Genomic DNA, 26,066 nt, shown 5'->3' with positions numbered 1-26,066 from the left:
ATGTAATTATGTAAGAATGTTAACACTGTTATATTTTTTTAGTATATTACTTGTGTGGTGTAGAAGAGAATTATTTATGTAGAGATACTGCTTGCAAACCAATGATGTAAGATGATGTCATGGGGTAGGACTGGATAAGTCTGACTTCTTCCTACTCCATTCAAGCATGTACTAGGTATAAGCAAATTGATATTGGATTAGCATTTGTTGGATATGTGTAAAATTATGTGTGTTGACATATCAACTGTCTTTACATGCTTGAAAGAATAAATCAAATCAAATCATTTTAGTTCGCTACCAAGATCAATTCTCAGACTTCAAACCTGCTCAACATAGCTAAAGCATGATAATGAAACAAATTTTTGTTCAAGATCATTAATTTTAGAATGTTATTATTTTGTGTGCACCATTTTATCAAGTTAAATAACAGAAACATCTCTGTATATGGCAAAACAGATCAACAGTACCACAACTACAACAACCTCCATCCAGAATGGCAGTACAGTTGAATTAAGCATAAATGATATTGCCAAGTATTATCAAAAAAACAAGGAATTTGACTCCAGCCCAATGGCCCCCCAATGTGCACAGCAATAAATACAAAACATATACAAATTAAAAGAGAAAACATAGACTGAAACTGTTTCAACAAAGACAAAGCACCACAACCTTCAGGCATATTATCATCATTGAAATTAGTCTGAAGAGGATCACTTGAATATTTCATTATGGATGCATGTTTTGGGAAACAACGGGCACTGATGAAAGACATCAGTAGATTGCTTTTATTCGTCTATAAAAGCCCTTTAACATCCACTTCCTACTTTCATTTACAGTGCAGTCTTACCTTGGGTTTGGGCTGACCTTCCTGGTCTGCCTTTTTCTCTCTTGGTTTCTTCTGAACAGCTTTCACCTCTTCCTCCTCTTCCTCCACCACCTTCTCGTCTTTGTCTTTCTCACGCTTCTCAGCCGGTGGAACAGCCTGCGGTTTCTCCATCTTCCTGTCGTGGATCTCTACCACCTTTGGCGTTGGTCTCGAGATTCTCGGTGATCTTCGAAGAGATCTCCCCGTGTTCGTATCAGACTCTGAATCCCCATGTCTTTCCTCTCTATGAAGTTCAGCTTTCCTTCGATGGGCTATGGGCTTGATTTTCTGACAAACACTCGGCTCCTGAAGATCTGTCGGGGTGTCACTACCGTTCGCCACCTCTTTTTTTATTGCAGAGTCCTCTTCTTCACCTTTGCGTTTACCTTCCTCATCAGTGGGCTTCTCAGTAGCTGGTTCTTTGCTTAGGTGGCTAGGTTTATCAAAGTCAGTTGAGGATTTTGCTTCAGGATCTTTGCTTACATTTTGATGACCCAACTGCTCCATTTTGGTGCAGGTTTCACTCTCTTTAGGAGCCGGATTTTCCTCCTTTATTTCATCAGTTTTCGAGAATTTATCTATGGTGACATCCTCCCTACTATTTTTGTCTTGACAAAGATTCTTCTCACTGACATTTCTAAGTTTTTTATTGTCTGTGTCCTTTTCATTTACCTTATCAGCATCCTTTTGACTTTCAGGTGATGGATGCTCTGCCTCGAGTCTTTTAGGCTGCTCTTCAGACAATTTTTCCTGTTCTTTGTCAGGTTTTTTATCACTTTCTTCACAGATGTTAGCCTTCTCACCAGGACTGAATGGTTCATCTTTCTTTTCAGATGGTTTTCTTGGTGTTTTATGTGCAGCTGAGCTCATCTCCACTTTGTCATCTTCTTGTGGGTTTGTCAGATCCTGTTTAACAGCCGCTGCTTCTACCTCCACAGGCCTGGGCACAGAGTTGCTTATCTTGTCAACCTCATCTATTGTGATGTCTTCACAGCTGACAACTTTCATTGTGTCTTCAGGCTCTTCTGTCTTCTCGGGATTAGTCTCAGGGGCTGCGCTGTTCTCAGGAGTCATCTCTGAGTCTTTGATGTTATGATGCGTCTCAGCAGATTTACATGAATCTGATTTGTTTATCGTTTTACTAACAAAAGACTCCACACTGTCCTTAATGTTAGATGTTTCTATTGATTTCTCACAGTTTGATGCCATGTCTACACATTTACTGACAGAACCTTGTGTGACTTCCTGGGTCTCTGTATCATCACCATCTTTTAGTGTTTCTGTCTTTTTAATGGCAAAGTCATCAGTTGTCTTTGCAGAGTCTTTGTTTTCAGATTGTGCCTCTGCTGCTTTAATGACTCCTGGTTTCTCTGTTGGTGGAGAGTTATTTGATTTCTCTACAGTATTCCCAGATGTTATGAATTCTTTAGACCCTGTATTACTCACTTCTGTTTGCTTAATGCCTGATGCATTTTCTGTCCTCTTTAAAGTTGTTTCTTCGGTCTGATTTGACTTCGATGATTCCATGTCTACACAGGCTGATTTCTCCTCTAAAACATGTGATTCATCTTCTTTGGGTGTGACCTCATGATTTACATTTAGGTTAACTGACTCATCAGTTTTTTTTGTTTCTGCTGATGTAGTTGTCCTGTCTACCATACAGGACTTTTCTGTATCAGCTGGTTTCTCTTTAATTTTTTCTTGATTTTCATGATTAGAAGAGTTCTCAAGTGCACTGATTATATCTTTAGGCAAAGGTGCTGCCTCTTCTTTTGAAGGTGGGGTTTCCTTCTCTTCTGTCACTACAGTGCTTTCCATTTCTGCCTGTACATCTACATCTTTCTTGTCCAAGTCTGCTTGGTATGTTGTGACTGCCTCTGTTACCTTCTCTGTACTGCAAGCTTCAGCTTTATCTTTCATGCTCTCCTTGTCTGTGGATGACAAGTCATTTTCTATTACTTTTACAGATTTACTTCCGGCTGTTTCAGATGTATGCTCTTTGTAGACACCGCTGTCTTTTGGTGATTCGCACAAATGGCTCTGGAGATCTCCCTGTGATGCAGGCTGAATTTCACCATTAACATTTACACTCTGTGCTGTCTTTGTCTGTTCAGGAGTCACATCAGCTTTAGGAGCTTCTCTGACCTGAGAAACACATGCATGTTGCACCATAATGCCACTGTTTTTTTCAAAATCTTCACTAAACTTCATTCCTCTTTTTTTCAAAGGGATTTTGGCCTGCTGGTCATTCTTGAGTGCCTGTTGGACCTCATCCGCACTGTTCTTCTTGACCTCTTCTTTTTCTGCCTTTACTGATATACATGGTGTTTCTGAAATGTGTTCAATTGTTGCTGTGCTTGATTTTGTGTCTGACACCTCCACTGGCTCTTCTTTAATGTTCTGAGCTTTTGTACTCATGCTTTCTGAATTGAGTTCTGCTTCAGTTTTGCCTTCGATGATGCCATTCAGTGACGATTTGGCCTCGGACGTGTCTGATTTCAAATTTTCTTTTAGTGTTAAGATGTCATTATTCTCCGTCTTTGGTGAGCTGGAGCAGGTGGTCTCATTGCAGTCTTTGTTGTCTTCATCTGATGTATCATCTGTCTTTTTAATTTCACCTGTAATATGAATATAAAAGAAAAGATCAAATGACTGGTGGAAATCATTCACTAAAATATTTTGATTCTGTCACTCTCTTTCAGAATCAATTCTTAATTCAATAATTTCAATAATTTAAAAAGTCTCCTGAATACTGTATTTCAAAACAAGATTTAACTGCATTATCAAAAACAACTGGAAGGGAAGTGATCTGGTCCAGAGCAAGGTCCCTTTCTTGCCAAAAAAACAAACAAAAAAAAAAAAAAACAGTAACACGGTAAGGTGTGTGAATATACAGCTTTCTCATTTAAGAAGATTTTCAAGGTCTTGCACATTGTCTTAGTGACAGGTGCACAAAATCAAAAATGTTTATTAATAATAACAATTTAAAAAAATCAGAATCACTTGAACTCACTTCAGAAATATCATGTTTTAACCACCATACCTTCCAACATGTAAATTATTGAAAAAAGTTGAAATTCCATAAGCTAAAATTGGAAGCATGTTACAATCTTCTGCTTATATGACAATAAGTGTATTTCACTGACATCGACCACTAGCTAAATGTCTAGGTTTTTTGTTTGAACAGAAGTTGGTCTGTATGTTCTGACGTGAAGCAAAGAAAGGGCACATCTGCTGTTTTTGATCATATTCATGATAAATTATTTGCCTGCAGGTGTATGGTGATTTTTCACCACTTCAGCCATCAAAATATAATGTTCAAAAACCCAGATAACATGTTTACATACCACAGTATCTCTAATAACACTAGTTTTGTGCACCCCATACACTGTTCAAATGCTATGCCCTTGTGCTATACAGTAGTTCTACCTTTTCCTTTTTGCTAATGTCATGTTTTTAAAGTACATAAATCAATATTTTATGAGTTGATTCTGAATCATAAGAATCTTCATTCGTATATGCATTGACTTTTTCCCACCCCTAGATGAAGTACATTTCTTTCTTTAGAACAAGGCTTTAACACCTCAATGACTATTAGTGGTCTCAGTGATTCAGTCTAATGAAGCCAACTAAAAATGAAAAGAAAAAAAAAAGTAAATTGTAACAAAGCCCAAAAACAAAACTGCCATTAATAGGAATCAATTTAAAAGACAAACATTTACCTTCTGCCTTTTCTTCCTCTTCTTCACCATCACATTTGCTTTGCTGTTTTTGCTCTTCCCTTTTCAACAGCTCAGGGTCAATTTGTGTCTTCAACAGAGCCACAGCCTCAGCTAAGTCATTTCTATTTCTAAAGGGAGAAAATAGTCGGCCAATATAATTACTCCATTTACAGACTAAATAACAGAATTTACCTTTTAATTCCAATTTCACTTTCATATCCCAATCCCTGAAGCATATTTTTTCATTAAAATAAATTCTGTCTGTTTACCTGACGATGCACTTCCACGATGACCCATCGGAGTCATCTTGCTCCTCCACATAGAGGCGTACATTGTTGTCTTGGTCCAGTTGAAACCAATACATCTGTCCATCTTTGTCCCGGCCTATTGGCTGCAGCCGCATTTTATCTGGGTCCTCCTCATTGATGGCAGTTTTGAACTTCACATTTTCATCAAACTGACACTCGCACAAATACTGAAGAAAGAAGAAAGACAAGATGTTTCAACAAATTCTATCACAGGATGTACTGCACATTTATTATTTTAGCTACAATGCCACATACTAGCATATCGGGAGTGAAAAAAGTGGAAATATTTAATTGTCGCTGATAAAAAACTGAGGATTTATAGCAAGCAAAGTGGCAAAAGGCTGTCAAGATTTAATCAACACCAATGGTCAGTTATTCACCCAGTCTACAGAACAAACAACCAATTAGTTTTTTTTTTTGTTTCTACTGGCATATTCGAATTTCAACAAGCAAACGCACAATTAATCAGCACAATATGAAAAGCATGCTCACATTAAGAAGCAGGACTGTATGAGAAGCTATTTGTAAATCCTGCACTAAGTTTGTGTCCTTCATAAGTAGGGGTGTGACAATACACTTAACTCACAAGATGATACACGATATTGGGTTCATGAGAACAAGATGAGACGATATTTTAACACTATTTTTTAATAAGCCTTCAATAACAAAAAATATGAGACTGGGAAAATAGCCTTTTATTTGACTGAAAGTAAAAATGCAAAACAATGCAGGTGCATTTTGAAATGTTTTAGCTAATCATCTTGTAATGAATGTCACTTCAGTTCTACTTGCTCAGTATGAATTATCATATGCAATAAAAGACAATAATATGCAATCACAGTAAAAGGTTTTCCACAAACTCAACTGACTGGCTGGCTTCTCCTATGTATGATTTCACAGGAGTCTCTTCAGACCTTAAAACTGTGCATGAGCACAAGCTTCTAATTGATGCTGTGTGTGACCATATATGCTATTTTGACCATCACCGCAATGGACGGTGACATGATCTGGCAAAGGTGCCGAGTTGACCAATCACATACAGGGGACATGAGCATTCACTGCTATTGACTGTTGAATCTGGACCACAATTAATGCACCATAACGATACACCATGCATTTTTGTTAGTACTGAATGTTAAACTGTGTTTTTTGTTTTTTTTTTTATCTGTCAGTGCCGACACACTGGAGACAGAATTGGTGCTAAGGTAGAGTAGGCTACATTAGCAGCATGGCTAACCAAAATACAACGGAAACTCACAGGCTGGAAATGTGAATGAAGCCACTCATGTCAACTTGTCACAACGTGGCTGTATAATACATGCCTACAAAACGTTCCCTGCAACACCTCACTCCATGACTGGTGCAGCCCCATGCATTAAAACACAGCATGGAGCTGCGTTAACACGAATGTACGTCACTTTGCCGCTACACTTCACTCTGGTTGTTATGTACTGATACAGTGCCTTGCGAAAGTATTCGGCCCCCTTGAACTTTGCGACCTTTTGCCACATTTCAGGCTTCAAACATAAAGATATAAAACTGTAATTTTTTGTGAAGAATCAACAACAAGTGGGACACAATCATGAAGTGGAACGAAATTTATTGGATATGTCAAACTTTTTTAACAAATAAAAAAACTGAAAAATTGGGCGTGCAAAATTATTCAGCCCCCTTAAGTTAATACTTTGTAGCGCCACCTTTTGCTGCGATTACAGCTGTAAGTCGCTTGGGGTATGTCTCTATCAGTTTTGCACATCGAGAGACTGAAATTTTTGCCCATGCCTCCTTGCAAAACAGCTCGAGCTCAGTGAGGTTGGATGGAGAGCATTTGTGAACAGCAGTTTTCAGTTCTTTCCACAAATTCTCGATTGGATTCAGGTCTGGACTTTGACTTGGCCATTCTAACACCTGGATATGTTTAGTTTTGAACCATTCCATTGTAGATTTTGCTTTATGTTTTGGATCAGTGTCTTGTTGGAAGACAAATCTCCGCCCCAGTCTCAGGTCTTTTGCAGACTCCATCAGGTTTCCTTCCAGAATGGTCCTGTATTTGGCTCCATCCATCTTCCCATCAAGTTTAACCATCTTCCCTGTCCCTGCTAAAGAAAAGCAGGCCCAAACCATGATGCTGCCACCACCATGTTTGACAGTGGGGATGGTGTGTTCAGGGTGATGAGCTGTGTTGCTTTTACGCCAAACATAACGTTTTGCATTGTTGCCAAAAAGTTCGATTTTGGTTTCATCTGACCAGAGCACCTTCTTCCACATGTTTGGTGTGTCTCCCAGGTGGCTTGTGGCAAACTTTAAACGACACTTTTTATGGATATCTTTAAGAAATGGCTTTCTTCTTGCCACTCTTCCATAAAGGCCAGATTTGTGCAGTATACGACTGATTGTTGTCCTATGGACAGAGTCTCCCACCTCAGCTGTAGATCTCTGCAGTTCATCCAGAGTGATCATGGGCCTCTTGGCTGCATCTCTGATCAGTCTTCTCCTTGTATGAGCTGAAAGTTTAGAGGGACGGCCAGGTCTTGGTAGATTTGCAGTGGTCTGATACTCCTTCCATTTCAATATTATCGCTTGCACAGTGCTCCTTGGGATGTTTAAAGCTTGGGAAATCTTTTTGTATCCAAATCCGGCTTTAAACTTCTCCACAACAGTATCTCGGACCTGCCTGGTGTGTTCCTTGTTCTTCATGATGCTCTCTGCGCGCTACAAAGTATTAACTTAAGGGGGCTGAATAATTTTGCACGGCCAATTTTTCAGTTTTTTATTTGTTAAAAAAGTTTGACATATCCAATAAATTTCGTTCCACTTCATGATTGTGTCCCACTTGTTGTTGATTCTTCACAAAAAATTACAGTTTTATATCTTTATGTTTGAAGCCTGAAATGTGGCAAAAGGTCGCAAAGTTCAAGGGGGCCGAATACTTTCGCAAGGCACTGTATCACAAGCGTTTGCCTCAACGAGAAATATCATCATGTTTTAATATCATGAGATCTCATCACACCCCTATTCATAAGTTTCTAATAACTGCTAGTTTCAGACTGTGTCAGTGACAGCCTTGCAGTGGTGTCAGTCTTTTATTTTTGTTGTTCTACCGAGTTTAGCATGAAGTGGTACATAACATTATATTTCAACAAATTGGCCAGTCCAAAACGTGGGGGGAGCGACAATCCGACATTCACACCTACTTCACACAGTGAGCTCTGTGGAAGTGAGAAAGAAAGCTGGAACTGAACATCCCTCTATAACTGTGTCTTCTTGTTTCTTATACAGCTATAAAACAGTGTGCTTACTTTAAGTATCCCTGTTTTGCACTCCATTGTCAACTCCTTGTATCCTTTTTGTTCAAGTTCCCACGCCCATGTTGTGTTGAACTCTTGGCATACCTGCAAGGAAAATTAGAAATTCAATTAGCAAATAAATGGCTTACTCCTGTTAATATCAATTTGTTTTCATCTCCTTGGTGCGGTGTTGTTGGAGTTCCCCATATAGACTGACACGGCTGTGGCTCAGGAGGTTGGAGCGGTCATCCCCCATCCGGAAAGTTGGTGGTTCGATTCCCATTGTCCCCAGTCCACATGTCAAGTGTCCTTAGACAAGACACTGAACTCCAAGTTGCTCTGCCATCAGCTGTAGGTTTAAAACCATTTCAGCTACTAGTCACAGTACTAACTAGAGCCAGTTCAACAGACACAGGACCGTTTTAGAATGAATGCTATACCCCCTTAACTAATGTCTCATCATCACATTGCAAAACAAGTGGCCAGAACAGGTAATATTAGAAGGAAAACACTAGAAATACACATGTGCACACTGAAGTGAAATTAAAATAAAAATTGCAAATTACCTTTACTAAATATTTCTCCCATCTGTCTGCTGACACAGACTTCCCGATCTTCCTCAGCAACTTGACATGAAGATCAACCAGCAGCTTTGGGACTGAGGAAACAGACAAAGTGGTTAGTGTCTAAAACCAATTTTAAACATAGCTTAGGATCTGTGGGGCACAGTTTATGAGGGCCACACAGGAAGCAGCACTGTCAGATATAGGGTTGCAAAATTCCGGCAATTTTCAAAGTTAAAATCTTTTCATGAGAATTAACGGGACATTTGCAAAACTGCTAATTAGCCTATAAGAGGGAACTTAAAATATAGTTGAAAAACATCTTGCAGCATAATATTGGATGTTTTTTTGGGGGGGTATGTTTATTTTATTCAATATTCATGTTTTTTTTGTTCAATTACAGAATACATTAAAGTTCTACTCAGAAATAAATCTAAGTCATATATGTCATTTTTAAAATTTGCATGAGTTTGCATGTATGTCTGCTTATGGCCAAACAAAATGCTTATATTTGTGTTTGTCAGTGATACAGTTTGTATAAATGACCCCAAATTTCCAATTAATTCCCATATATTCCTGTTAATTCCCATGGAAGGTTTCTGGAAATGTATCAGAAATGTTCTGCCCCTTTGCAACCCTAGTCAGATATCACAACCAGTGACAGGCACTGCTAAATATATGCTTGCGTCCTCATTAGTTGATGTGTTATGGTTGTCCTGTTGTAAACGTTAGGCTGCCATCTGAAACACAAGCTGAATGCACACAATACAGTAGTGGTAAAAGTTTGGACACTGCTGAGAGAATTATGCATTTTGCTGATTTTTTTTAAGAGAAACGTTCCAAATCCAACCTCTGCAAGAAATAGGCATGGAAAATGAGCCTTTCTTTAAATGCTGATGCACTGTTATTCTTTGTTTCAAAAAAAGAAAAAAAAAAAAGACTAACTGCAGAATGTGCAAAACTTTGGACACCCTGCTAGCAACACCCTCCACCTTTGGTGGATAACACAGATTGCAACCCCTTTTTGTAGACAGTTAAATGTCTTTCTATTTTTGATTTTGGGTTTCACCCACTCTTCCTGTAGATTACTAGATTCTGAGATGGGTTTACGCTGTCTTGCACACACAGCGTGTTTAAGATCTACCCACAGATTTTCAACAATGTTCGTGTCAGGGGACTGTGAGGGCTCCAATTTGTGTTTCTTGAAGTAGTTCATGGTGGATTTTGAGGTCTGCGTTGGATCACTGTCTCGCTGTAGGAGCCAGTCTCTTTTCAGGTTCACTTTCCTGACTGACTACAAAAAATCTGTATCCAAAATTTGCTGATATTGTAATGGGAATCTGTCTTCCTTCTTGCTATGCAATGTCTTCTGTGCCTCTGGCTGCCACACAGCCCCATAGCACAATATTTCCACCCCCATGCTTGAGTGTTCTTTTCATAAACTACTGCTAGATTTTTCTTCAAACTTCATCTGCCCATAGCACTTGTTTCCAAAATGGTTCTGGCTTATCCAGATGTTGCTTTGAGGTGTGCTGACTTTTGTAATAAGGCCATAGGTCAGGTTTCAGGTTTCTTCTGATGACTCTTGCAAAAAAGCCCTGTTTTTTGTGTTTCTTGAAGGTGTCAGCTAAACCTTCCTGTAGGTGCTTTGCCTCTCTGCCCATCGTACATCCAGTTTTATCTCAAAGTCCTTTTGATCTTTCACGTGATAACATTTCAGTAAAAAGAAATTTAAGAAGTGCTTTTGAAATATATTTTGGCTTCCCCTGAATGGTAGACATCAGTTAGCTTCATTTTCAGACTGTCAGCCATTTGCTTAGAGGAGGCCGTCATTGTTGAGTGTTACTGCAAAATTCAAAGAGTCATCCAATAAAGTCACAAAAATACCTTTGAATTCCCAACTTACTGTTTCAGGTAAAAAAAACAAAACATTTTTAAGCCTCCCCTAGCGCTTATGCACTAGGCACTGTGTGACGCAACCAGCATGGCATAATGAACATAGTGCTGAGGCCCAAAATGGGGCTTCAAATTGTCCAAATCTTATATTCAGGTCAGTCAAAACAAGTGGCTGTGATTTAACTAATACAGGTGACATGCTGGGTAAAATGATCCTGTTCATTCTCAACCACCATTTGTTAAAAATGAACAGTTTACACCTTTAACTTCAGATTCAGTTTGTCACAGAACACCTGTAAGCATCTGAAGCATGTTAGTTTCTTTATGGATGTGTATGGCAGCCCTAAAGATAATGATGACTTGAGCAAGAGAAAACAATTTATTTTAGATTTTAAATTACATGCATCCGATTTATAGTGGTCACTGCAAAAAGTCATGTATTTCTCCAAGATGACCTGTGAAATTAATATTCTTGAAAAATCAAAGTATATATTTAACCAAAAGAAATTACATTAATAAGTTGGAAACACAAACATTAGCTTCCACCTGTAGTTATTAAGGGGGAGGTTACCGGGGGCAATAAATGTCTATAATAAGTGATGAAATAGTTGCTTTTATTACTCTTTGTTTTGAAAGGGTGTGCTTAAACAGCCTCAGCAGTGTTTAAAACCAACTTTCCAATCTGTGAAATTGTATTTATGAAAGCAAAAAAAAAAAAAAAAAAGTAACTTCACTAACTCATGGGCGTAATCTGCACAGCAGCATAAATTAACGAGTAGATTCCAGTTACACTATGGTTTAATAAACAGTTTACAATCTGTGATTTATCTAAGTGTGAATCTAGATCAAAAACACTATACCTGGACACTATACCTCAAGTCTGGACCAGATTAGCTCACAGTACCTACAGACTGTTTCAGGTGTGTGAAGCCTCCCAATCTCAACCCAACTTCACCGTTCAATTGAGCACATGTCGGTGCGAGTTCAAAATTGTTGACAGTCGCCTGCGCAAAGCAAGCGACTGATTTTTAAAAATAGTAAAGTCAACCACAACAAGCAGCACAAACGGAAGTACAGTGACTTTGACCTTCTTTCCTTTAACGTGTGAAAGAAAATTAACCACTGGAGCATACATGCCACGGCGTGTGAAAATAACACACGTATGCATATAATAGCAACTAAATGCGCAGTAAGAGCACAAGTATATGTTATTCACTAAGAAAATCGTTTTTCAATTAGCAAGAAACGTTTACTTTAAAAGCTTCAACCGGATACCGTTGTTATAAAAGACAACCTGACAGAAGCTGAGCGAACACTACATGACAAAATATTTTAACTGTAAATAGAAGTACACCATTTCGTGTTTGTCTTATATAATGACATCTTTACTAAACATGACCAGAACTCATATTATATTGCATGAACTATCACAATCGTTGCTACTTCACAAACACGATTATCATCGCATATTTGTGCCTGTGTTGTGTTACGAATAACGTTACAGCGGTAGATAAAGGCAGCTTGGAAAAAATTAAGCTCAATTCAAAAGCTAAAAAGTGAGAAAAGGCCTCGATTAATTCGGTGGGTTTACACTTCGACGAGCATTAAATATGCACAAACACATTTTCCACTTCGAACAGCAGCTCTAAGATGCAATTAACGTATAGTTATGTAAACAAGATGGTTAGAAAACCACACAATAACACACAACTAGCTAACATAGCTGCTAGCCTCTTAGCACGGTACCATTATCATTAATGCAACGGTGAAGTCTCTCCTCCTCCCCGTCAGAAACCGGTGTTTTTCTGCCCTACCTGAGGATGTGTCCTTCAGATATCTCTCAAGCTGGGGAAAAGTGAGCTCCGGTAAGTCCAGCAACGCTCCATACCGCTCCAGGAAAGAGCAAATCACGGCGTAATTTGGACACAAACCAGGGGAAGAACTCGCTGTTGCCGCCGAAGCAGCCATCTTTTCCACACCAGTGTCAAGCAAGCCGGAATCAAATAAACTACTTCCGGTGATAACAAAATAAAACTTTTCAAAACGAATTTTTTTAATCCAAGGACTGAGGTTATACGACGGCAAATTTATTTTATTCAGTGGTGGAAGAAGAACTGCAGGCCCATATTTATCAAACTGCCAGAGATAAAAGTGTGAACTTAAGTGAAAGATAAAACTTAAAGTTCTTAACTTTTACAGCTACTCACAGACTTAATATAAAAAGTATTTTGACTTTACAATACTCTTCAATGTAGTAAAGATATAATAGCAATTATTAAAACATTTGCTAAAGCAGTCGATTAATTGCATTTAAGACCACCTTTTGCTAACAACAAGAATACATTTGGCATTTGGTAGCCTATTTATTTACAATTTCCAATCATCTTCATTGTCTCCAGTTTATTATTTATTATGGTGACTTGAGGACAAGTTTTGTGTGCATATGAGAGAAAGATAAAGAAAGAGAGAAAACATATGAGATTAAAGGATCTCTTATTTTATTTTGATTCTCTCTGTGGTCATTTTGTATCATTTTGCTGCCTGTGCCTGTTGCATTAGACAAAGTGGAGATAGCTTGTTGCTATAGTTCTGAAGCTGAATAAAGTTGCTAAACTAAACAATGACAAACTTCTTTAAGTTTTGGACTGTTGATCATCACAAAAAGGGCACTTTTAAGATCACAGTTAATCTAATAAATACAAATAACTGGCATATTAATCGATAATGAACATAATTTGTGGCTGCCCTATAACAGACGACCAGCTTAGGCTCAACCATTTAGAGTAGCAACATAACTATGTGCTTATGCCCTAGCGCCCTCCAGTGGCTACAGCTGGAAAATCACGAGAAGCAAGCATCAGTCAAACTAAGGTTATATTTATATAGGCCTTTATAGGTTGATTTTATTTAGAATAAACCTTCAATTTACCCCCAAATCTATTTTCAAAAAATATTATGACCCTTAAGTAAAAGTAGCAACATCACTGTGTTGAACTCATCTATAAAGTAAAAATCCTAGGTTACTCATTACACAGAATGGTCCATTTTAGGATAGTTTGCTATTTTTATTACAAGGTAATTATATTAATTGATTCTATGAAGAAATTAGCAACTAAACTCATAAAATAGAGTAAAAAGTACAATATTTGTCTTAATTGTAGTGGAGAATAAAGTAGCAGAAAACACAAATACTCATTTACTGAATATTATGTTACTATGTAACATTAATAAGGACAATGAGAGGATACACTCATATCTGTATGAATAGTAGCAGACGTTACTCTAGTACTGTACAATTTTGAGGTACTTCTTTGACACTATTTGTTATAAATCTATGGATTATATGACACTTTAGGCTATGGGGAGGGGGGTCTTTTAACAGAATTCATCAAAGCTAAAGACGACATGAGTGGAAAAGTCTGAACTGTAACAAATAAAAAAAGAAGTCTTGTTAACTTAATTTAACTTGTCTTTATTTCACATTTATTTGTGCATAATAAATACAGTTAAACATCCACTGGTGTGTAAATGTGATGCTGAACAGCCTTTGCAGAGCGTATGCTGTGAATTGCAGGCAGTATGTCACTGAATTTCAGATTCAGCCTTAACATGGAATCAGGAATCATTAGTAAGTTGAACAATATCTCTGTTGGGACAAGACACCGGTTTGATGATTATCTTTTTTTTTAATAAAACAGGGTAAATGCAAACTTCAAAAATAAGTTTGAGGTCATTCAGATCTCAAGGAGATCAATGAGAACACAGCAACATGGCTGACAGATATCTCTCTTCCTCTGATCCAACTGAACTACAGTTTTATAGGTTTTTATCCTAATTCTACAAAATTAAACAAATAGGAAAAACAAAACAAACAAGCTTTGCTATTATTTGTACAGATATTCATATGCAAGCTCTCTGTAAACTATTAATGTTTCAAAAACAATCAACAATAAAAAGGTCATATCAAGCTCAACCAAAGAAACTACAATGGCTATTTCAGGCTAAATAACAAGCCAAAAAAAAAATCATACAAATATAGCTGGTAAACAAAACTTTAAACAAGAAATATTGAACAACCATGTAGCATCCACAATACTGAAAAGGAATAAGGACATCAAAAGTGCTTCACTATGACTGTATACATTTTAAACTGGACTGCTAACAGCTCAGGATGGTTTCCTCAAAAATAAAGGCATGTTTAAACTGCACATTACCTCAGTGTAAACTATCACCCACTCTTCATCAAACCATCACGCTCACCAGCAAAACTATACTGGCATCATTTGTATCATAACATTTATAACACAAGAAAAAGGTTAGACTACATATGTACGCGCTACGTTTCTCCCTTAAATGTTTTGGGATTTCTTATCATGTGGTGCAAAGAAAACTAACATAAAACGAAAGGTTTAGAATTAACCATTAAATGTAAAGGATCCATTATTTTGAGCAGACCTTCCTAGGAGATTCCCCCTACTGACATTAACAATCACTACCTAAAATTGCCACTTTTCCCTTGTTTATCTAACTGTGTGCAGTCACAGTACATGTGCTGGAGGAGAGGACCAGCCTCGCCCATTGCTGGTTTTGATCGAATATGGAGACAAACTTTTGGTTTGCGTTGAATCTACATGTTCAAAACATGTGACATCCTACCAAATATAACTCTGTTGCATAGAGGTAATCCTGCTGTGAAGACTCTTGACAGCTCAATATCAATTGATGAAAACAAAAAGTAGCCACCCAGAAAGTGGGAGACACCTGTAACTGGAGGGTAATGGGGCTGGGTGATATGGTTTAAATCATTAATATATTAATAGTGACATTTCTTTATTTTATTGATATTTTCAAACTCTGGACAGTGAGGACCAGCTAGGTGTTTCCTCAAGCTTCCAGTCCTTAATACTAAGATGGCTACAGCCACATACTTAATGCACAGAAATGAAAGTAACGTCAATCTGCTCATCTATTTCTCAGCAAGAAACTGAATTTTTGTTTCCCAAAGCTACAAATTATTTAAAACTCTTGTACTCAAAGTCATAATCACTTGATGATAACGTGTTAATAATGCAATGTATCTTTTTCTATTTATTTCTTAGATTAGAAGGTCTTGCTGCATTTTTAGGTCCTGTCTGTGTCATATGTATGAAACTGTAACAGATCATATTATCTGTCAGTTATCACGATATTGATTACTGTGAGAAGAGCAACAAGCAGAAACAGGATCTGAATCATGTCCATTTGTCTAAAGGAATACCAGAACTGACAGCAGATATTCAGTCAATATTCCATATTTCTTTTAAGGACCAATTTGTGGTAAAACATGTGGACAATATGGGGTAAATCCCAATTCCCTTATTTTACCAATCCTCTTTCTTAAATTCTTGCTTGACCCAGAAGTTGTTTCAGTCTGCCATCTTGAAGGACATGCCAAGGCTCATATTCCTGCTCTGAGGAGTAAGGAAGAGACCATCCTTTGTGTTAAGTCTTTAAGGACTCTTTATCAAATGAGGGATTAAAGGAAAGGACATCTCATGTCCTCTCATTAGATCTTTTCCTCCCATTTTACGTGGATGGGACTAAGACACAAGGAAAAGACACAAGTGTGGGTAATGTGGATGCAGTTAGGGAATTGGGATTCATCCATGAACTACCCATGGATAAACAACTGTGAATAGAAATAGCAAACTTCAGTCAAATAAGAGACAAACTTGAACTAAGGGAGTATGAGAAATGTGAAAACTGAACATACTTTAAAAGGCACACTATTCCTCCACAGCACATTAACCCTATGAAGTGTTGTGTGAAAAGACGAGTTAGTGTGTAGGGCCTCTTCAAGCTTTCAGGGAGTTGAAGTTTCTTGTGTTTAATTTTGGAATGTGTTTAGAGGCTCAAAGCTGCCAAGTCCCAGCTGGTTGCATCAAAGTTGTCACCACCGAGGTGCCGCCTTCACACTAGCGTGATCTCCACCTCTTCTCTCCGCTTCACCTGCCCACGAGGATGCTGCTTTGGGGGTGGAGGAGCAGCACGGACCTGGAAACAATCAATAAATCAATCAGCAGCTCCTTGTTTGTGAATGGACAAAGCCCAGAAGCTATAAATTACAGTCAAAATCAACAAATACTAGATGCAAAACCAAAGACCTACTGCAGTTTTTTTTAAAGGCTACTCATTTTTATTAATCATTGATAATGGGAGAAAATATTGATACATAATAGTAGATAATTATTCATCCATCCTGCAAATTGCATATGCTGTTCAGGATCGCCTACCCTAGCTCACACTGGGTGATATGAAGTGTACATTCTTGACAGACCGCATCTCTATTACAAGGTTAACACAGGCCGACAAACACAGGAAATATTCGTTTACTCACCGGTCGAATGGTCCCAGATCCATTCTCTGGGTATTTGGGAGGCTGAGGGGAGCCTTGGGCTGGACCTGAAGAGGACAGAGATGAACATCATGAATAGTTCAGCTTAGCTACTCTTCTTTTAAAACTAATTCATACTAGTTGTCATTACTTCTCAGACATTATACCTAGGCTGACTACTTTAATACAGACAAACTAGTGAATCTTACTCTGAAAAGGGCTTTTGTGTGGTGCTGGTGGCGGCCTGTGATGTCCGTTGTGATAAGAAGGGGGTCGGCCAATGGGAGAGGCTGTAGCACTGCGGGGACTTGACTGAGGAGAGGATATGGTGGGTGTCTGAAGGGGGCTGCCGTGGAGGGGTCCTGGCTGGAAGAGAGTACGAGGGGATCGGTCACACTGGGCCAAAGTGGAAGGGGAAGCCTTGAAAACAGCAGGCAGGAAAGATGAATTTTCACAGAGACAATGTCCATCTTTGGGTCATGAGACAGTACAAAATATTAGGCTGTAATCATACAGACAATGTTTTTGTATTTGTTAGATTACATGGTGATATTTTTAGCAAGAGATTTTTCAGAGATACAGTAGATGACATAAATGCTAAATGAGATACTGCAGTCACTGACTGGTCAGATTTAACAGGTTAATCTGCTCAGAACAGGAAATCACAACCAATACACATTCAAATAATAATCGAAAAAACAAAGAATCTATATCTTTAGCCCTGAAATGTAGCTGTAGCCACCGTTATTCATTTGTTCTCAGTGTTTTCTCATTTCTTAAAACGAGCAGATCAACATACCTGTGCACTGCCATCTCTGTGTCCGTCTCCATTCTCACCGCCACTGGTGAGATCCTCCACAAGAACTGCAGGGAAGACCCCAACGACACCGTTAAATTCTCCTTCCCAGAAACCGTCATCCTCGTGGGTCTCTCTGCTCAGGATGCGGATGATGGCACCTTCTGGAAATGACAGCTCATCATCTGTTTGTCCTGCATAGTCATACAGCGCCTTCGCAAATGACACTGCAAAAAGAGGGGAAAGTTCAGAAGCTGCGACAAAGCAGGACACAAAATAATGGCTATACTGTATAAGTATTCACTGAGTAGAAGTATCCCTCACCACTTGAGTCTCCGTTGACAGAGCCAGTTGGTAGTTCTGTTTCAGGTTCAGTGGAGTTACTGGAGGAATGGGATCGGGCGTCCAGCGCGGCCAGAGACTGCAGCATACTCAGCAGGCTATTGGAGGAAGGCAGCTGCAAGTATTTCTCTGGGACGTAGCCTACCTGTCCACTGCGGTTTCTAGCCTGAAAAGGCAGTAAATACATAGTGATGATGATGTTGAAAAGAGTTTGGTGGGAATCCCACTTAAAGTTACAAAACTGAAATCTGTGGCTACAGATTGAACAGCTTAAATCCACAGTGCAGTGTACCTTGACCCAGTCCTCCATGTCTCCATCATCAATGACCTCCAAAATTTCCTGCTCTTCAATAGTCAGTTCATCTGGCTGAGAGGCCTGAAACAAAGAAATTGATCAGTCAGTTTGTAAGGACTAAACAAGTGTGAAGAAGACCCACAAACTGTGTAAAAACCAGTATTTATATTGATGTCAGCGTCCCTTCAACCCATGTTTTGTCTTGGTTGCTGCATACCAATCTATCAATGTTCACTGTGACACAGTGAACACCATTTCTCTTGTCAATTGTGGGCTTCATGAGAGTCAACAAGAAACTAAGCAGCATGTGTGCATTTAAATAATGGGTTACAACTCATGCACCACACATTGCATCCTCCAAAATGATCGCAGTTAAATCAACACCTATAAAATAGTTTGAACAAATAACTGAACATTAGATTACATGACTGCTGTGTAAGACTGCATTAGTTTTAGCCTGGTGTACCTAAACTGGCAACTGAGTAAAATTAAACATATTTTGGAACACTGTATTAAACTAACCCACAGAACTGACTTGGTCTGTGCAAAATCAGAAAACTCATCAAATCAGTACTGTTCACTGTCTTACATACTGTATGCTACTGTTGTGTTATTGCGTCATTGGTTTGCTGCTTCCTGTGGATCTACTGTTTGTATACTAATTTGAGAGCACTAATTGTGTTATTTATTGTCACTTCTGCATCTGTCTTAACCTGTCAATTCAGTTTTAGAACATCTTTCCAAATGTATGTAGGTGACAATATAATGGCTAGTGAACACAGACTCTTTTACAGAAGTAAAATCGGATCACATTTTAAGTGAACACAGACTCTTTTACAGAAGTACCGATTGTTTGTTGTTCATATAAACAAAAATAAAATGAAATGAAAATTAGTGTTAAATAACAAATTCTAAAAATATTAGGATTTACTGTTCTGAATGTAAAAATACCAACATACAGCTTAGCAATATTGTGTTTGTTGATATTTGTGACTTTGGTGAAATCGGATCACATTTTGTGACCGATATATGCAGAAAACCAGGAAGTAGCAAACAGTGCCATTGCATTTTCTTGCGACTGCATATGCACAAGATATAAGATGGGGGAACCACTATTTAATTATGTGCTGTAATAGCAGCAGGTCTACTAAACATGGAGCATATGCACAGAAAGTTACACTTTGTATTCTGCTGGTACCTTGTAGGAGTAGAGCACTTTGCAGGTGAGGGGATAGTTTTTCAAGGTGCTTGATGGGCTAGAACTGCTGTCGTCCAACACCTCACCACTGTCCTCCAGCTCCTCCTCATCCTCTTGATCCAAATCTGCAGTCCCCTAAAAATAATTCCAACATTACTTGGTGTGACACAGTTGCAGGTAGAACTAGAATTACTACTTTGTGGTTGTATGCCTCTGCCAACCAGTCAAATTCATAATTCATAAAAATACCATACTCAAGCTGAACTATACTTAAATTATGATTTTAATCTGAATTCTTGATACTGCAACAACCTTCAGTAAACTTGACAACTAACAGGCTGCTTCCTCACATGGAAGACAGCATTTAAGACAGGTTACGAATATGAAAACTACAATGTTACCTTAGCATTAATGCATTTGTGCTTTTTGAGTCTTACAGAGAGTGAAGGATCATGGGTGCCGAGGTTGTTCCAGCGTTCATTCTCCAGTTCCTCCATGACCTGGTTCATGGCGCTCTTCAGCCATGTTTCAACAGCAATTCCCGCCTGCCTCAGCAAATCCAGACGGGCCTCAGCTTTCACCTTCACTGTCTGCCATCACAAAATAGAATACAGACATTGTTTTTGACAAAGATAGTATGACTTACTGATCAAGTGGATCTGACAGCTGCACAGTCAAATGAGGAACACCCGGTTGCATACCAATATTTTAGGACCACTGTATCAAAGCAAATCATAATATACAAATTAAAATCACACACACACACAAGTTAATCACACTTTCCTAAAGCACAAGGTGACAACTTCAACCCAAAGATATATCACTATGATGCAAGACAGGAAAGGGTGGCAAAGTCCCACAGTAAAGTGCCTGGGACCATCAAATATTTGGCATTTTTACTTAAAAATGTTAAGTGTTTAATTGTTTATGAAATTTGCTGTGGATTAGTCTTTGGCTGATAGACTAATCACTTAAGTGACCTTGCAGCTACACTGCAACAATGCAACAGCAGTATGGACCCTAATATGTTATTTCAGCCTTTTAATCAGTAGGTGGCGCACTGGAGCCAGCCGAAGCACCAGGAGACAGCTTGAGAAAACAGAGAAATCCACTCCTTTCCTCACAAACCAACAAACACACAAACAAATACACACACACGTCACCTTTGCCCTCCGAAGACTCTGCTTGGCTACTTCCATCTTAGTCTCCAGCTCACTGTTTATCTCTGACGACTCCGGGGTCCCATATTCCTCCAGAGCCTAAAGACAAACCAAAAGAGGAAGGGGGGGAAAAAAAACTCACAATGACAACAGCCCACAATTAAAACATTCATCTAAAATGTATTAAAAACTAAAAACTGAACAATAAAGCCATTAATTGAGGACTTTGAGCTTCACTGGAGAAAGAGTGACTCATTTCCTGGTTTCTGGAAATAGACTGTTTGATCATGCAGTATTGGAAAATGTCACTAACTGCTGCCAATCTCTTATCTTTACCACTTAACTTTTACAGGAAATGAGGTTAATGTGAATGTGGTGATGATCTCTTATCCTGAACTGTATTGTTGCATCATCTTTTGCATGGTGATAATTTTGTGATCACCATGTTTATCATTATCAAACTGAATCACCTTGTTGGAGTACAGTAAAGACTAAATTCCACTTTAGCAGACAAAGATATTTATTGGTCTTAACAGGTAGTTGGCAACTTTACAGAAATATGACATCACACTGACAGTAAACTGACAGTCAACTGGGTTCTCTCTAACCTCAGACTGCCAGAGAAGAAACATGAGGTGGTTTTAGACAACTTTGAGACATTTTAAGGTGCCATGCAAGTTGTTTTTATTATGCATTATTTTATATAGTTGTCTATCTCCCTGCTCATGTCTGCCGGCAACATTCAGTATTCATCGGTTTGATCAGGTTCTCACCCTCTGCGTGTGGATGATGCTCTTGTACTCTCGAGCAACACGGCTTGCCCATTTTCTTGCCTCCTTATCCAGGCTGTGCTCCTCTGCTGTTCCACTCTCTGTCTGCAGCTGCATCACCTACAAGCACAGGGAGAGAAAGCTGTTGTGAACAAACTTCACAACATTGTTAAAATTACTGATGGAAGAGATTGCCTAATGATTCTTTTGACAATATTGGAGAAAATCGGTCAAAATTTTTACCATAAATCGCCTTACAATCACAACCGATCCTCTCTGATACAAGTGGATCCAAGACCATCTTTAATGTCCATTCAATCAGTGCTGTGACCTACCAGAACTCCTATAAAAAGGCCTTGTGATTTCCCAAATGCTTGTTAAGAGCATACACAAGTTTAAGTTATGTTTACCTTTTCTGTTATGTCATTGTGGCAACTTCCTCTTTATGTTTGACATGGGCCAAGCTAAAAAATGCACTGTAGGAAAGACATGCTGGAAACAGGAGTGGTGCTTGAATAGAGCATTTGTCTCAGCATCAGCTCCACTGAAAACATTTGGAAATATATTAGTCTTTTACAATTATGAAACCCAAAGTTCTGAAATGTAAAGAATCTCCTTATAAACTTTTTGTGGCGTGTCAGCAAACAGTTGCCTATTATGATGCAAAGAAATAATGTTCAATTGGAGTTGTGATTCCAGCCAAACGAAGACTATAAGTCCAATTCTCAAATCCCTATAAGTTGAGTTAAGCTGTTTCCATATGACAACACCATGTGCATTTGTGTCTGTATATGGAGAGAAAAGGCGAGGGTGGGGAGGGTCAGTGCACTCTGATGAGGCCTACTCACAATGGCTCCTTTTCACAGATGGGCTGTTCACAGGGCCTGACCTACCTCCTGCCCCTCCCTCCCAGTTCAGCTCTGTGCCTTACCGGATCCCTATGTCTGGATCGAGTGGTATGGTAGGGAGGGGAGGGAGGGTATGCTCTCCACCACTAATGTTTTCCTTAGGAACAGGCTGCTGCTTGTTTGACTTCCAATGAAAACAACACCAGCATTTGCAATTTGAACAAGTTAACCAGTGTTGTCCAGTGTAGCAAAGGGCTGGTGCAGAGTTGGTCAATGAACCAGTATGTCTCAAAAAGACATAGGTGTGACATAAAATCCATTGCATTATATTGCATCCATCCATGCAGATAGCAGGTAAATACTGCAGCAGACATTTCTACTGCTATTTACTGCTTCTATGCTCGCTTCGACCAGGACAACAAGGAGACAGCTATCAAATTCAGACCGAGGCACGCAAGGCTGCTGGTCCTGATGGCATACATGGATGCGTGCTCAGGGCATGTGCAGGACGGCTTGCTGGCATCTTTATGGACATTTTTAAGCTGTCCCTCACCCAAGTAGTTGTGCCGACGTGCTTCAAAACCACCTCCATTGTGCCAGTGCCAAAACATTCCACCCCGACGTGCCTCAATGACTACCGCCCTGTAGTACTCACACCCATCATCATGAAGTGCTTCGAGCGCCCGGTCCTGGCACACCTGATGACCTGTTTCCCACCCACACTGGACCCCCACCAATTTACCTACCAAAGGAAGAGGAGCACGGAGGATGCAGTCTCCATAGCATTGCACTCTGTACTCAGACACCTGGACAACAACAACACTTATGCAAGAATGCTGTTTGTGGACTTCAGCTCAGCATTTAACACGGTCATCCCCTCCAAGTTAACCACCAAACTTGGCAACCTGGGCATCAGCACCTCCCTTTGCAACTGGATTCTGGACTTTCTGACCAACAGGCCCCAGCATGTTAGGTCAGACAACACCTGCTCCTCCACTATTATCCTTAACACCGGCGTACCACAGGGCTGTGTGCTGAGCCTATTCCTATACTTCTTTTTCACTCACAACTGCAGGCCTGTGCATGGCTCCAACACCATCAAGTTTGCAGATGACACCACGGTGCCTGGCCTTATCAGCAACAACGAATCAGCCTACAGGGAGGAGGTACAACACCTGGCTGTGTGGTGCGCTGACAATAACCTGCTCCTTAACATCGACAAGACCAAGGAGCTCATTGGGGACTACAGGAGGGAGAAAGGAGGCAGGCACGACCCCATCCATATTAACGGGATGGTTATTGAACATGTCTCCAGCTTCAAATTCCTGGGGACCCACATTTCAAGAGGATCTGTCCTGGATCACCTGCAGCCTGGATAAGAAGGCTCACCAGCGCCTCTTCTTCCTGAGGACGCTGAAGAAGAACCACCTGTCTTCAGCCATATCCTGGTGAACTTCTATCGCTGTGCCATCGAGCACATCCTGACCAGCTGTATCATAGTCTGGTATGGAAACTGCTCTGTCTCTGACCACAAGGCGCTGCAGTGGGTGGTGAAAACTGCCAACACATTACAAGGACTCCACTTCCAGCCACTGAGGGTGTTTGGCCACAGGGAACGCTGTTTCTGACGTGCTCGAAGCACTCTCAAGGACTCCTCTCACCCTGCTCACAAAATGTTTGACCTCCTACCCTATGGGAGGCACTTTAGGAGCTTCCGGACCAAAACCAGTAGACTCAAGAACAGCTTCTTCCCCACAGCTAAGGAACAGCTTCTTCCCCACAGCTGTCTCCTTACTGAACTCTGTCCCCCGTTGACCCCCGACTGCCTTCCTCTATACCACTACACACACACCTCACCCCTTCTCATCTCTCCTCCGGGGACTAATGCAATACACTTCTGTTACCTGTAACACTGAAGTGATCTGTTAATTTGCACATACTCTACTCACAGAATACTGCTCTGTACTCATTTGCACACTGTTCATATGCAAATATTGTATATTTATCTCTGCACTATTTACATCCATTGAACTGTTCACTCGTGTAACTTATTGTTGTCTTCTTATTCTGCACAGCTTCATTCCATCTCATCCCATTGCACTAGTGTTCCATAAGCTTAACGTACCTTGTCCATTACTTGTAATTTGAATCCATAGTCTGTTGTACATCGTACATTACCCTACATATCTCACTGTAAATATCAATTGTACATATCCATCAGTAAATTAGTTCTGATTGTTCATACTGTAGATACTGTGCACTCTGCACTGCTGTTATTGCACTTCTGATTAGATGCTAAACTGCATTTCGTTGCCTTATACTTGTACATGGGTAATGACAATAAAGTTGAATCTAATCTAATCTAATGTCTGTTTTATTGAGGGCAAAAATGCAATAAATGACCACCAACCTGCTTCCATATTAAAATGGGAAGAGCAAAGGAAGAAGTGCCACTGTGCTGTATTTTCATGTTTGACATTTTATCAATTCAGAAATATATAATATAAACAGAACAATAAAACAAAGATTTACCATATCCGAGTCAATTGGCTGATACAAGAAGTTGGGGGTTTGCTGAAACATGGGGTTCTTCTGCACAAACAGCTGCTGGTGAAACTCTTGCAGTACCTGCATATGTGTGTGTTTAAAGGGAAAAGATGAAATATAAATGTTAGCTCAAATCAGAAATTAATGAGAAACAAAAAAAAAGAAATGCATTTATTTATCATACACTAACAGAAGTTCTGTGGTAGATTGTATGATACTATGGAAACAGCTTTTATTCATTGCTTTGAAAATGTGAGAGCTATTATGTTGGTCCCATCAGACCAGTGGAAACAGAGGGTGATAATGTATATTGATTTTTATATGCTGCAAGGTGGAATAAAGTTTACAACTAGACCACAGAACACAACATTTGTGCAGTTGTGTTGACAAAGGAAGCACAGGAGCTGAACTGAGAACCTGAAAACCTCTACCCTCTGTTTCCCTCTGCACTGATCTATTCATATTCTGGCCTGAGCAGAAACAAAATGCCGCTTCAGTTACAGAGAGAGGCAAGATGACCTGAAGGAGGTCAACAGCAGTTCAAAAGCATGTAACTGAGGACTGCCAAGGTAACTCAAACCATTTCAATTAATTAGCAGCCAGTGAGATTGTAGATTTTAACTCCTCCAACATTCACAAAGACCCTGAGTGATAATGATGGTTTAGAGATGTCCCAAACTCATTTAGGCATATTTCAATGGATTGTACTGGCTTAAAATAAACCTGATAAAATACCTTTCTTTACTCCAATCTACTGTATTTGTCCCCCTGAGCCTACTAGCAGCGCAGATTTGCTGTACTTTATGACAGCTGGCCTCTAAAGCGTGGACATCTTGCTGCAAATGTCGGTGGAACATCAAAAATTACAGTGTGTAAAAGCAAAAAATTATTTGGGTGCAACAGTATGAGTGACTGAGTTTTGACACCCAGTCATCATCATTTTGTCCAACCAACAGTTCAAAATATTTAGACTATAATATAATATAAAATAGAGAAAACCAGCAAATCCTAACAATTTAGAAGCTGCAACCACAATTTTTATGGGCATTTTTGCTTAAAAAAAAAAAAAAAAAAAAGCCTTTTTGCTTAATTAACA

At 39.3% G+C, this 26,066-nt stretch overlaps 4 protein-coding genes across 7 annotated transcripts in view; all 4 read right to left on the bottom strand.

The window, feature by feature from the left end:
* rsf1b.1 (remodeling and spacing factor 1b, tandem duplicate 1) overlaps positions 1-12,645 on the bottom strand; it is a 21,394-nt gene extending 8,749 nt beyond the window's left edge. Inside the window, exons 1-6 of the mRNA XM_020598572.1 lie at positions 12,456-12,645; positions 8,749-8,840; positions 8,195-8,287; positions 4,857-5,062; positions 4,588-4,715; positions 848-3,483 (exon numbers count right to left, since the gene is read on the bottom strand). Coding sequence (XP_020454228.1) covers positions 848-3,483; positions 4,588-4,715; positions 4,857-5,062; positions 8,195-8,287; positions 8,749-8,840; positions 12,456-12,609 — 3,309 coding nt within the window. The 5' untranslated portion in view covers positions 12,610-12,645. The remainder of the gene's footprint in view (positions 1-847; positions 3,484-4,587; positions 4,716-4,856; positions 5,063-8,194; positions 8,288-8,748; positions 8,841-12,455) is intronic.
* The window catches only part of rad51d (RAD51 paralog D), a 477,561-nt gene that overhangs the window by 23,977 nt on the left and 427,518 nt on the right, over positions 1-26,066 (bottom strand). The window lies entirely within an intron of this gene.
* Positions 1-26,066, bottom strand: part of LOC109959351 (N-acetyltransferase 9-like) — a 561,041-nt gene that overhangs the window by 299,653 nt on the left and 235,322 nt on the right. The gene's annotated exons all lie outside the window — the stretch shown is intronic.
* The window catches only part of LOC109959335 (F-BAR and double SH3 domains protein 2-like), a 24,412-nt gene continuing 14,164 nt past the window's right edge, over positions 15,819-26,066 (bottom strand). The window contains exons 10-20 of one of the 2 annotated variants that reach the window (XM_020598593.1): positions 24,956-25,051; positions 21,579-21,695; positions 20,809-20,904; positions 20,083-20,235; positions 19,646-19,780; positions 18,445-18,528; positions 18,135-18,318; positions 17,814-18,037; positions 17,224-17,434; positions 17,018-17,082; positions 15,819-16,674 (exon numbers count right to left, since the gene is read on the bottom strand). In XM_020598593.1, coding sequence (XP_020454249.1) covers positions 16,591-16,674; positions 17,018-17,082; positions 17,224-17,434; positions 17,814-18,037; positions 18,135-18,318; positions 18,445-18,528; positions 19,646-19,780; positions 20,083-20,235; positions 20,809-20,904; positions 21,579-21,695; positions 24,956-25,051 — 1,449 coding nt within the window. In that variant the 3' untranslated portion in view covers positions 15,819-16,590. The remainder of the gene's footprint in view (positions 16,675-17,017; positions 17,083-17,223; positions 17,435-17,813; positions 18,038-18,134; positions 18,319-18,444; positions 18,529-19,645; positions 19,781-20,082; positions 20,236-20,808; positions 20,905-21,578; positions 21,696-24,955; positions 25,052-26,066) is intronic. The other variant, XM_020598594.1, reaches the window with a different exon arrangement.

Source organism: Monopterus albus, unplaced genomic scaffold (genome assembly GCF_001952655.1).
Source record: "Monopterus albus unplaced genomic scaffold, M_albus_1.0 scaffold38.1, whole genome shotgun sequence".
Lineage (NCBI taxonomy): Eukaryota > Metazoa > Chordata > Actinopteri > Synbranchiformes > Synbranchidae > Monopterus > Monopterus albus.
The sequence above is the reverse complement of the archived record's forward strand: the minus strand, read 5'-3'. Positions and strand labels throughout refer to the sequence as shown.